The sequence below is a fragment of the Agrilus planipennis genome, unplaced genomic scaffold, assembly GCF_000699045.2.
Source record: "Agrilus planipennis isolate EAB-ADULT unplaced genomic scaffold, Apla_2.0 scaffold135, whole genome shotgun sequence".
NCBI classification, from domain to species: domain Eukaryota; kingdom Metazoa; phylum Arthropoda; class Insecta; order Coleoptera; family Buprestidae; genus Agrilus; species Agrilus planipennis.
The window spans coordinates 48863-61588 of NW_020438876.1; the positions used below are offsets into that span (position 1 = coordinate 48863).

The 12726-nt window shown below is 36.3% G+C and overlaps 2 protein-coding genes across 5 annotated transcripts in view; both read right to left on the reverse strand.

Annotated features, from left to right (window-relative positions):
- Positions 1–7557, reverse strand: part of LOC108738623 — a 19877-nt gene extending 12320 nt beyond the window's left edge. For all 3 annotated transcript variants that reach the window (XM_025981362.1, XM_025981361.1, XM_025981366.1), the window contains exons 1-7: positions 7387–7557; positions 5974–6120; positions 5645–5863; positions 5358–5576; positions 4878–5144; positions 4477–4724; positions 3453–4396 (exon numbers count right to left, since the gene is read on the reverse strand). In XM_025981362.1, the coding sequence (XP_025837147.1) occupies positions 3453–4396; positions 4477–4724; positions 4878–5144; positions 5358–5576; positions 5645–5863; positions 5974–6066 (1990 nt within the window). In that variant the 5' untranslated portion in view covers positions 6067–6120; positions 7387–7557. The remainder of the gene's footprint in view (positions 1–3452; positions 4397–4476; positions 4725–4877; positions 5145–5357; positions 5577–5644; positions 5864–5973; positions 6121–7386) is intronic.
- Positions 7558–7878: 321 nt separating this feature from the next.
- LOC108738624 (myotubularin-related protein 2) lies at positions 7879–12008 on the reverse strand. 2 transcript variants are annotated; one of them, XM_018472120.1, is made up of 12 exons: positions 11917–12008; positions 11671–11796; positions 11298–11496; positions 11135–11236; positions 10874–11080; positions 10554–10814; positions 10280–10495; positions 10082–10218; positions 9536–9914; positions 9264–9471; positions 9020–9201; positions 7879–8925 (listed from the first exon to the last, which is right to left on the reverse strand). In XM_018472120.1, exons 3-12 carry the CDS (start codon positions 11424–11426, stop codon positions 8806–8808), a joined length of 1941 nt encoding a protein of 646 aa, XP_018327622.1. In that variant the 5' UTR covers positions 11427–11496; positions 11671–11796; positions 11917–12008; the 3' UTR covers positions 7879–8805. The 2 variants fall into 2 exon arrangements, with proteins under 2 accessions (XP_018327622.1, XP_018327620.1); XM_018472118.1 differs by having other exon boundaries at positions 11298–11556.
- Positions 12009–12726: the final 718 nt, after the last annotated feature.

A 12726-nucleotide genomic window follows, 5' to 3' on the forward strand; every position in this document is an offset into this window, starting at 1 on the left:
ATTAATGACTGTATATCGGATACTGCGAGAACTGGGATCGACCTTGGCTGCCTAACACTTGAGACTGATCTATCTGAAACGTACCGTAGAGACCGCTCTGGGCAGCCGCAGCCTGCAGTTGCTGCGTGGAATTGAACAAAACTGTCGGAGGTGAAGGTATTGCAGACATCCCATACTGGTTGGTACCTCCTACGCTTGGCTGAAAAAGATTATAAGAAATATCGAATACAAAAAAAAAATATGCAATCGAATATTATGGTTCAGTGCTTATTCATAAATAAATACTTCAGTAAGTCAAAATAATTTTATGTGTACCTGATAACCAAGATGCTGGTTAGACGTGTACTGTTGAGGGGGCTGTCCAAGACCGACGCCAGTACCTATCACGGATTGCATGGGAGGTGGGGACAATGGATGGCCTACGATACCTGATCCCACAACACCTGAATGGGGTTGATGAGCACCGGTTGTGTGGATTGTTTGACTCGCGCTACCAGCTATTTGTTGAGTTGGCTTTACCTATAAAATTATAAGCAATTAATGAGGCAAGAGAAAGCTTATTTTCTGATGATAAACATTTACTTTACACACGTTTGTCGTGGTATTATTTGTGACTGTTTGATTAGGGGACGCGTTGTATCGTTCGTGCCCATCCTCGCCTTCTGCCGTTTTGTTGACAAAGGCTGTAGAGCCGTCCAGGGCTCCAGTGTCTGCACCAAACGATGTAGAAAATCCGGCAGAGGCTGCCGTGTTCGGGTCATCTTGGGCCACGACTACATTATGTTCCATAACAGTGGGCATTGACTCCCATACCTTTTTTACAGATGCAATTTTGAAATTCAATGCATCTGCAGTTGATATCGTATTATTAACGCTTGTTATCGTATGTATAGACCTCGAAAGACCTCCCAAATTTTTGGAGTTCTTATTGTCTTCTGTTAAATGTGTTAGTTCTGATTCAAAGAAGTCCAATTTCATGTCTGCAGTGTCTTCTTTGGTGAAGGCTAATTGCATTTGAATGGTAGTCGCGTCCACCTGCTGTTGTTGAGGCTGTTGCTGTTGTTTGTCACCCTTATTGTTCAAAAGATCCCTAATGGGTTTATTAAAGGTGGACATTACAGCTGAATTGTCGATGACCACACTTTCCTCCAATTTACATGGTTTTTCATTGCGCCTTGCACCTGGAGCTGATTTGAAGTTAGTATTTTCGAAAATAATCGTGTTAACAGGTGGTGTGGCACCGTCCAAAACTGGTTTCTCACCTAAGTGATTATTTTGCACGACTTTGTCCATGCTTTGACTTGGTGATTGTTGTTGCTGCTGCGATTGCTCTGGGTTTTTTGTACACTCTAAACCATCTGATTCGACTCGTAATTTATTCCACGCACTGGACAGAGCTCCGCCGGCATCTAACATATTTAAGTTATGACTAACTTTGTTTATATCGTCACAAATAATTCCAGACTGTTGTTGCTGTTGTTGGGGAGGTTGGTGATGATTTATCTGGACCTTTTGCAGTCGTTGCCTGACGAAACGAGGGGGTAACTTGTTTTGGCGGTTACGCTCGAATTTATCCTTATTGAGCTGAGCAAGCATTGGTTGAGGGGGATTCACTGGAGTGTCCATCAGGGATGGAATGTTCGCCACCTGCTGCGCGAGAGGAAACTGAGACTGTTGTTGGGATGATGGTAATGCAGGCCCGGGTTTCTTCAACGTTTTGTCTTTACGATCATCCCCAAGTTTACTTCCAAGTTTTGAAGGAATTTTCTCATCTCCAGACTTCGGTCTCTGCAGATTCTTTTTGCTCTTGACTTCTTGAAAACCGTCTGTGTCTTTTTCATCTTTCTGGTCGCCACCTGTTTGATCGTCTTGACTTTTTGTCTTTTCGTCTTTTATACTTGGTTGTCGTGAACCATCTGGTCTAACACGATAATCGGGACGTCCTGAATTATTTCTTCTCTGGGAAGAAGTCCTAGCGGACAACGTTTTAGACAAATGTTTCGATTTATCCTTTGAATTCTCTTCTGAATTGTCGGATGTTTCGCAATTCTCTTCGCTACCTTCTTTCGGTTTTCTACCTTTGTTCCTTCGACTGTTTGAAGATCCTCTAGATTTATTACCCTCCAATTTATCTTCACTTTTTGATTTGAATGAGTCTTTATTTCGATTGCTGCCTATTACTCCAGCACTATTCTGCATTTTATTATCTTCAGATTCAGAGATATTGTCGCTCTTTTTGTTTGTTTCTTTTTCGTCCAAATGACTAAAAGGACTTTTCGAGGGTGGAGGTCCGTAGCCATCGATGCGTCTCGATATTCCTCCACGCCCACCGCTGCTTCTAAACTGTGAAGATCCGCGTCCGTGTCGCGAAGGCTCGCCCCTTGGGGTGTAATTATCTCTTTTATTAGAGTCTTTGTCGCTTCTTTCGAATCTGTTTTCCTTATTTTTTTCATCCTTAGAGCTAATTTTTCTAGACATTTTTGGGCTTCTCTTTTCGTCGCGTATGCTTTCAGATGAAATTTCATCGGCAGAAGCGTCAGATTCGGTGTGAAGCCAATCTGAAGGTCCTTTACTCAACGCAGAAGACTTTTTCATACCACCGAATCGTGATCCAGCTCCGCTGGCGCCTCCACGTCTCGAGTCGTTTCGTTTCCACGTGTTACGATAAACATAAGGACCACCAGTACTCCATCCGCGAGGATCTTGACGCCTCCTGTTACTTGACCCATGAGATTTACCATCTTCTTTATCCTTATCAGAATTTACTTTTTGAGGTTTACTGTTATCAGAGTCCGTGTTAATTTCGTGTCTGTCTTTTTCGTTTCCTGAATCTTTCCCTGTTATCGTTTTCTCTTCTGTTTTTGTATCGTTTTGTTTTCCGGAATCTGTAGCCCAATCTTTCGATTCCTTTTCTTCTTCCTTTACAATTTTCTCTGGTGTTTTTTCTTTTTCAATGGGTTTTTCTATTATCATGCCCCTTTTTAATTGCGTGAGCCCTTTGTCGTTTTTATAATCTTCAGCTTCAACACGTTCTTTCGTTATTGGTCCTGGGACTACCCGGGACCGCTCTTCCCTTGTGTAAACGTTTTCTTTACGCTTTTTGTCAAAAGTGGGATCAAATGGTGAGTCCGCCCACGAAGACGACGACGTATGGTAGTCAAAGTCCCGATTCGATTCCCGGGAATGTCTCGAGTCCCTGGAAGCCCTCGAGTCTCTACTGTCGGGTCTCTGTGGTCTTTCATATTTCTCGCCGTATCTGTCTTCTTTCTCGTACTTATCTCTCCATTCATCAGACGTAACGTGATGCATTTGAAGTTCTTCGAAAATGTCCTGATTGCTACTTCTTTTAGGTAGCTTCTCTTTTTCCAACGACTCTTTCTCTTTTTCCCATGCAATGCTGCTTTCTTCTCGCCCTTTGTCCCGTTTATTATCGTCTTCGCTGTACTTTCCACCAGACTTTGCTGTATCTGAGTCATAGTACGAATTAAAGTTGGAATATGAAGGTAAACAGGATTCATCGTTTCTATGGTTGTCCTTGTAGTGGTGCTCTTCCAATTCCTCAGAGTCTTGCCTGGAGGCGTGTACGGAACTGCTATTTTTATATTGTTGAGTGGATTGCCAGGAACTATAGGAAGATGATGTATCAGAATTGTAATTAGTTGTTTGCAAATTGTTGCTGTTGTTATTTTGAAGTTGTGGGCTAGAAGCAATATTTCTAAGCTGTTGTTGTTTCTTGAAACGAGGTGGTAGATTGGACTGAAACTGTTTCGAAAAGTTTGGTCCCATCTGATCGCGTATTTCGCGCGTGTCTCTTGGGGGCTCCCGTTCCACGCTTTGACTATCCTTCCTTACAAACGATCGCCCTTCGATTTGGGCAAGTTTGTGGAATTCGGAGGCCGAACTGACATCTTTTTGTTGCTGCTGTTGAGCAGAAGCCTTTTGCACGTTGCTACCGCTGCTGTTATTACTGCTAGTATTTGTTTGATTTTCTTTCTCTTTTTCCCATTCGGGTACAGGGATTGGAACAGGCATGATTGGTTGTGAAGGAACAGCGAGAGGACTTATAGTGCCCTGGGTGTCTTCAAGTTCTCGTTCCCTCTTATTTTTGCTCATTTTTTCTTCGAGCATTTGGAGTTTCTTGGCTGCAGCTTGTTTTTGCTCAAGAAAACGTTTCTCCTCTTCTTCCTTGCGTTGCTTAGCCCTTTCAACAGCCAATGCAACTTTCTCAGTTTGTTGCATTCGCCTCTGCTTCCACACTTCTTCCTCTTCGTTTATGTGACGGATTATTTTGGCTCCACCTCGTGGTCTTCTGTCATCGGAATTTTGGTCAGTCTTGCCGTTTTCTCTGCCGTCCTCTTTCGGAGAAGATTCGTCATCGCTGAACGCTAATTTTTGACTGTAATTAAGAAAATTTATTAGAGTTTATAGAATTAAAAATAAAACGACAAAGGTTTCAAGAGAGAAATTAAAACTTACTTATAGTCAATGTCGTCATAAGAAGCCCAACCGACATCTCTTGCAAGGTCGTCCATTCTGGTGAGATCTTCTTCTTTAATGATGGGCCTTGACACGACCTCGTCTTCGTCGGGGCGCTGTGGGGCCTGCGATCTATTTTCTATCACCCCACGATTAGGACCACCGGTGCTCCACTTTGGGGCGCCTGCTGGTGGATTTGGAAAAGTCGGAAGTCCATGACCATTTGAGGCAAAATTACCTCGGCACATCTATTAAAGTTAGTCATTTAAAGAGGAGAATGAATTTAAAATATCTAATTAACGCTTTTTAAATTTCTGAATTACAGATCTATCTAACCAAAAGTTATTATTTGAATTGTTTTTGACCAACAACAAAACAGAAGTAAAAGGCTGAATACTTACGAACGGTGGAATGACACCACGGTACTGTTGAGGCAGCGGTACCTGGGGGGGGCCTGCCGGGCCCGAGGGCTGAGGTGAAGCTCCCGGGGGGGCCGAGTTGCTGTTTCTGGAATGAAGGTCGCTCGGGGGCTGCGGACGTGCACCCCCTTGTATCCAGGAACCTTCGTTTTGAGGGCGGAGGCTTGGGCCCGGTCCATATTGCATGTCGGTGCCAGGGCGTGTGGGTGCGCCATCGCCAGCAGATAAGCTGGGGAATTCGTGCTGGAACTAACAACACCAACAATTTTTTTATACCTTTAATAATAAATTTTTTATATATATATCAATACTTTTACTTAAATTTGATAATGTTCACTTGCTCGAAATCTCAAAAACTTTTTAATAAAGTTATTTTGAAGCATTTCTTTTGTTCTTTTACTTTCTTATTAAAAAGTTTAACTAGCCAGCACCCCATAAAGCCTTGACAGTTGTAAATGTTACCTGTGGACTGTGATAAGGCGGAGGTTGTAGAATGTCGTTGCCACTCATCACCGCACTCCATGACTTGTCGTTTGTAACAGGTGTCGCAGCAGGGGTAGACTGTTTGGAAATCGGCAAGGAAGGTACGACAGGACTCGGCCCGACCGTTTGATTTGAAACTGGGAGAGAATTCGAGGAACTGTTCGAAGAACTGCTGACAGTGGAATTTGTAACAGAAGTCTAAAGAAAGAAAAGAGAAAAATGAATAAAAATAGTATGTTCCATGCTCTCTTGTGTAAATTGAGTACCGTTTGAGAAGTGGTTGAAGAGGGACTGCCTTCTTGTTTGCCCCATCCTGTTCCACCAGAAGGTACTAAAGATACAGCTGCGTCACTACCAGTGTGTTCAGATTTCAAAGATGGAAGGTTTGCAGGGGGGCGTCTTGCTGTTGGAACTTTACCCAAACTTTGCATGCCATGCTTACGCGGTAATGTATTTTTTTGATGCTGGGTTTCTAATGGTTCTCCCTGATAAAGTTTATTTGTGTTATTTTTGATTGTATGAAAGTGTAATACTTTTTGAATCATAATTTAAATAAGATAAAACAAGTAAACAAAAATATAGTTTTGAAACTTACTGTATGTGCTTTCCACAAGTTATTGATATCTAATGACTGGTATTTTGATTTTCCTTTCTCCCCTTTGGAGGCCAAGCCTGGCAAAGTAGACATGCTGTCTGCAGGCAACCATTTAGATCTGAAGGACCCAGTGAACGAACCTTATTTCTATAAAAAAGAACACAGGTTTCACTGCTAATTCTGTCCCTATTCTCAGTACTCATAAAATGCATCCCTTATTTATTTCTATTACAATAAGATAGTAATTAGTAATACTAACAATTAATTAGATGAAAACTATACCCTTCACATATCAAAATATCATTAGCTGCCAAAATAATTTGCATACAATTAATCATTTTCTTAATCAAAACCATTAATTTCTATTAGACTATTGTGTGGAATAAAAATGAATGTACAGGAAGTAATAATTTAATTCAAGGTTTTACTGTATAACTTTGGCTACAGTCTAAGCTGGTGGCTGTATTGTAAATAAAAGTTAAAACGTCCGATCAAAATTAAATAAGGAAAAACAAAACAGCAACATAAGAGAACACTCAAACAAGTACCTTCTAAATTTGATGTTTTACTGGCACTTATAGAAACATTAAAGGANATATTGTGATTAGAAAATACTCGTTAAATTCGAATGCATTTGGAAACTGTTGTGTTATTTGCCAAACGCAGTCAATGAATTGTAAGAAAACGGGATAATAATTTAATTCAAGGTTTTACTGTATAACTTTGGCTACAGTCTAAGCTGGTGGCTGTATTGTAAATAAAAGTTAAAACGTCCGATCAAAATTAAATAAGGAAAAACAAAACAGCAACATAAGAGAACACTCAAACAAGTACCTTCTAAATTTGATGTTTTACTGGCACTTATAGAAACATTAAAGGATATGTGTAATTGACATCTATTAAATAACAACCTTGTATTAACTTCTGAACGAAATGTAGGAAAACGTATCAACTAAATCTTTTAAATTAACGTATTTGCACTTAAAATTAAAGGGCTCATTGTAATAAATTTCAAAGCAAGACCTTTCCCGTGAAAACGTTAGAAGGTGAATGACTTGAAATCTGAAATAAATTAACTGTAAAAGGATCTGTCAAGCGAAAACATATACACAAATATAAGGATTTTTCTAATATTGCCTTAAAACAAACATATGATTACGAACATGAATTTCAAACCCAACCCAAATAGTTTTTTTTAGAGAAACGATTACTGTCATGAAACAGTCCCCACATATTATTTAAAACTAACAAAATGCACATATGCCTCAGAAAATTTTGCAAGTGCTTTTTTTGTTGCTGTTGTGATTATTTTTTTTTTATTTATTTAACGATCAAACAATAGTTTTGATGTATAACAAAAAATTCTATTACGACGTTCAAATAGCAATTTGGGGCGTAAAAATCGTATCCTACCTTGGTCCGTCCAAATGGGTAAACTCGTAACAAGAGGAAATTAATCCAATTAAACTTGAAATGGGACGGATGATCACAAGTTTTTATTATTTTTACCACTATTTAAAAACTTTTCACTTAAGTCAAAATGGCGTACGCCGACTACATCAAATCAATAACATGACGTCACAAAAATAACTCCAGAAACAAACCATTTTACAGGAAATTCTTCATTACCGACATCAATGTTACAATATGAATGAAATTAGCTACGATAAGGTGCGTTCGATTATCTACATACGTACTATACTGAATGTAATCTTTAAAATTAATGAAATAAGATATATTTAACATTAATTGCTTTAGAAAAATAATAAGCCCCAAAAACATTAATTAAATTTAGTAATAACTTGTAATAGTCGTATCAGTTGTAGATATACATGATGGGGGGTTTTTAATTAAACTTTTACTTTCAAATTAATTAATTAATCTTTTAAATTAGGTCTAAATAGATAAATTAGCAAATAAAAAAGTTTATTCATAACGAAAAATAGAAGATAAATTAAATATTGTTATACAAACACATCTTAAGTGCTAGAAAAGTTTTAAATAGTTGGGCTACACTTGAAATATTACCAAAAAGGTCTTTTTCAAATACAATACAAACTAAATATATATATATATATTCAAAGATCTTTTAGAGATAAAAAGTAATTTTACAAAACTAAAACTTGAAAATAAAGCGGAAAGTTAATGCTTCAAAAATGATTCACGTTAATTAAAGTAAAAATTATCTTTTTGGTAAAATTAACATCAAATTCTCAACCCAAATATTCAATAAGTTCATTGTATCTTTGTGGAATTACTCACAGGTATTTTCCCTTATACTCCTAATCTAAGAATTGCTAAGTCTTTACATTTATTACAAATTCTTAATATACATATCACATGTATAACAATTTGAACTTGCAAATACTGATTCTAAAAAAAATCGAAACGATTAGTCCAAAATTATTCCCATTCATTTTTTTTTGTGGCCTAATTCAAGGGATTCCCATGAAAGTAACATTTTTCGACCAATGAAATTCTCGTATTTTGATTAATTTTATAAAAACATGACTATAGGATACCTTTCTTCATTGAAAATACACCAACAAATATGTTATTGTAATTGAGAAAGTTATAAAAAAATATAATGTGAATGGTTTTCTTACGAATGCGTCAATTCTGCATAGAATAGATGTTATTAGAAGAAAAGTAAAAGAACACTGAATTTATAAGTAAAAAGGAAATAAACTAATCATGAGATATAATATAGCTGCTCAATGTACATTATATACGTATAATTAATTGGATCCTTCTTTAATTCTTTTAATAGAAAAATATTAAGATCGTGAAGTTTCTAAGGGGAATTTTTGATAATGAAAAATACACGAGACATCATGTCGTCGTGTTAGATCTGGGTTGTCTTAATTGTTGTTCTTTGCGACATTCCTCAACTTGTCGTTCTAATTGTTCTTTTAAATACAATAACTCTCTAGTACGCTGATAAACTGGGTCCTAAAAGGGCACATAAATTATTTTTTTAAGGTCCCTTACAATCTGTATCAATTCTTGTATGATCAAAAAAAGGAAATAAACAAAAAATAAATACCTGAGTCCTCATGCTAGGATTCCATCTGCAGTAGTAGGACTTCCACAGTTTTATATGTCGAATACTGGCTATGGGGATCAATACTTGTTGCTGATAAGGATTTGCCCAGAATAGGGGATTCCTGTACATGTCCAATTGGGAATTTGTGTAAGACCAAAGCGATACAGTGTGCTCTTTAACACCTATAAATACAACAAAATTATTCATATTGTATGCCAAACAAGTACAATTTTTATTTCATTACCTTCTTGAAACCTCTCTCGTTCGCTATTAAAAAGAAAAGTACCAAATCGACATGAATATAAATGGTCCAATATTGTGATTAGAAAATACTCGTTAAATTCGAATGCATTTGGAAACTGTTGTGTTATTTGCCAAACGCAGTCAATGAATTGTAAGAAAACGGGAGATCTATCAGCATCTGAATGATGGTCATCACCATGACCAACCCTCTAAGAATAAAAGACAAATATAATAATTAATAGGAAGATGCAGACAAAAAAATGTTTCTATCACCTGTTGAAACTTGTGACCAAAAGAAAGCCATTCTTTTTCAATTAATACCTCGAATCCCTTGATAGTTCTATAATATTGATCAAGCATAAGCATGGAAAGGGCAGTTAGCTGTGCTGTCCTGTCCCAACCATCAGAACAATGTACCAGAACTGAAGTCTTGTGATTCTCTACTTTGTCCACGATTCTCACAGCACCAGCTAGAATGCACTTTATATGTTTAAGCCAAAAAGTGGATTCTACACCAGACAACCAGCGGACCTCTTCTATGTTTGGATAGCAAAGTTCTTTTAATTTCCTCAGGGATTCTCTCATCACGTGAATATTGTGAATGTCCAGAAAAACCAATTCTGCATTTTGATAAGCGTCTTCAGATTCATAGCTAAGAGAAATAGATGTATACATTTTTAAAAGTGTTAAAAGCAAATTTAGATCACAAACAAAATTGAATATTCTGTTAAAAACATGGTTACAAGTGAAACTATATTCAAAATGAAAACAGTTCCAATACCATTTTCTTTTAATTAGTATAAGATTGAGTAAATTTACCCTCCTCCTTTGGCTTTATTTGCTATGGCATTTGCACTAGGTCTTGCATCCATTATGAACATTTTATGGGATTGGGCATTGGCATCCATTATAAGCTGGATGTATCTCTCATCTTCTTTGCATCTTTTACCACTCACCTAATTTTCAATGAAGACATTTTCGATGCTTAATTTAATTTATAATTGAACATTTACTTACTCCTACAAGAGGCTGTGCACATCTGGTAATTGTGGCTTGGGATTCAGGATGAATCCAGCTTAAAACAGGTATTCGTCCTCTACTTCGAAAATTAGCGACAATTTGCACATCTTCATCTGTAGCTTGGGCTGGTATAGCCCAAACTGCAGGATAACTATCACATATGTTATATTCTTCATTTATTTTCGTTATTTTCCACATATCATTATTAACACCCTTTTAAAATTAAATGGAATGCATTTATTGGGCAAACAAAATAATTTGTGGCACTTACCATGCGTTTTAATTCTGCTATTGGTTCATATACATTCCAACCGTTCTCTGGAAATGTTGCTGTGTACTCAAATGCAAAAAGTTTAAGTTTATGTGACAAGGGGAATGCAAATTGCTGTAGTTTTTCAAACACATCCCTTCTCGAATGGTTTTCTTGTTTATGAGCAAACCTTAAGTTTCTCATATCTTTGCAAAACACCTCTATACCATAGGCGTTTTCACCTCGAGATGAAGCCCCACCAACCTTTTCAATGCGGGAAACCTAGGATTAAACAAAATTGAATAAATCAATTGCAAAAAAAAATTATTAGTGAAACATACCACACCCAAAGGGACATCCATTACATTAGGTGTGTCTCTGTCTACAGATCTAAAGTAAAGTTTGTAATTAGTAACAGTGAGGACGCCCCTGGCTGGCCCATAATATGGACACAAGTAAGTCACATCCCTTGCCTGACCACAAACTTTTTCACCTGGCAGCAAAGGAGGCTCGTCTGGTCTCAGAGACACACTTGCTTCTGGCGATATCTAAATAAGGCGAAATTGTTTAAAGAATAACGTGTAACATATTTAAACTGCAACCTTTAAAGCTTCTCTATGTTCAAGTGTAGAGACTACATTTTCAGTAGATGTGGAGGTTGATGAACAGAAACTTTTACTTGGTGAAGTTTTACCCCAGCTAGTCTAGAGTGTTAACCAATTATTATTACATTTCTCATTGAAATAATTATAAAAAGTAACTCACCGACTCCTGTTTAGAATTTAAAGAACTCGATTTCGACTCTACAGTATAAGAATCAAGATTAAAATTTTTGTTATAACTTGGAGCAGTCCTTTCCATGTTCAGTAGTTCTATACTGTTACATTTGTCCATAATAGGTTCTACACATCGGAAATATTGTCTATTTCTTCATAAATCTTAATAATTTTTCAATTTCATTAACCTTACAAAATAAACATGTCAGAAACGTACTTCTAGACACTACATTAAATTGGAAATGGATCTGTAAACGTCAACGGAAATTTAGCTATACATTTCTCACAATTAGGCTAAACAAAAACTGATATTAGAACAAAAATATTTCGTAAATAATAGTAATTTGTTTAGAAACACTTACAAATATGATATGATGCAAATGTATTATTATTATTAGCAAGATAAGCTATACATTTACATCATATGAATCATTTGGTTCCAAAACATATGTTTTCTGCTTAAATTGTTTCATATCAGCCAAGATATCCTAAAAAAGACATAGAAAAGCTTCAAATTTCAAGAAATCGTAGATATGTACTTATTTACTTGTAATTGTAGGCAAACATATCCACTTTTAATTAAGCAAATTGAAACTATAATTTCTTACCACAAAATGTAGGTTTTCTTTAACAAAAAGTTTTTTTGTCAATGTGAAACGATACGTTCTTTTTTTGAGGAGGAAAAGGAGCGGAAACCCCTTCATTTAGAACCCCCTTTGCTTCGCTGTGTTAATAATGAGACAAAAAGGTGAATTGGCTGGGGATTAATACGACTGATGGAAGACACAATCAACAAAAAGTCTTATCCCTGTTCTTCCTTCCTCTGTTCGCTTCTAGAAATGGGAAATTTTATGGACCGTAATTTGCTGTGTCTTCATGACCATATGCTACACACTAAATAGAATAAATTAATAAAAGACAACATGTTTAAACTAGCTGATATTTATCAATGACAAAAGGTTGCTTATTATGTTATATTATTAGTGCAAGACATGTAACTAGTATAAGAAACGTAGTAAAAAAGGCTGAAAGGAAATAAAGAATGTATCTGAGACGGTATTTACTCTAATTCAATTCTTATTTTAGAAATTAAAAATAACGGTTATAGTTTGTAGGTTATGTTAATGGTTTGAACTTTTTAAAATATTTTTATGTACACATTGAACCTCTGTCACAGTATTAATTATTAAAATTTAAATAATAAAACAGTTTACTACGAAAATAGCCTATTTATACCTTCATGAGGTGGTAAACTTCGGTTTAATCTTGAAAGGATTGTGGTAGCATTACGTTAAAATATGGTTTAAACTAGACTTTTCTTGATGAATATTCACAAAAACTAACTATTTTAACACAAAAGATCATACAAAAGCATTTTACAATGAAATTGATACAAAATTTAGAAGAAACAAAGTTGT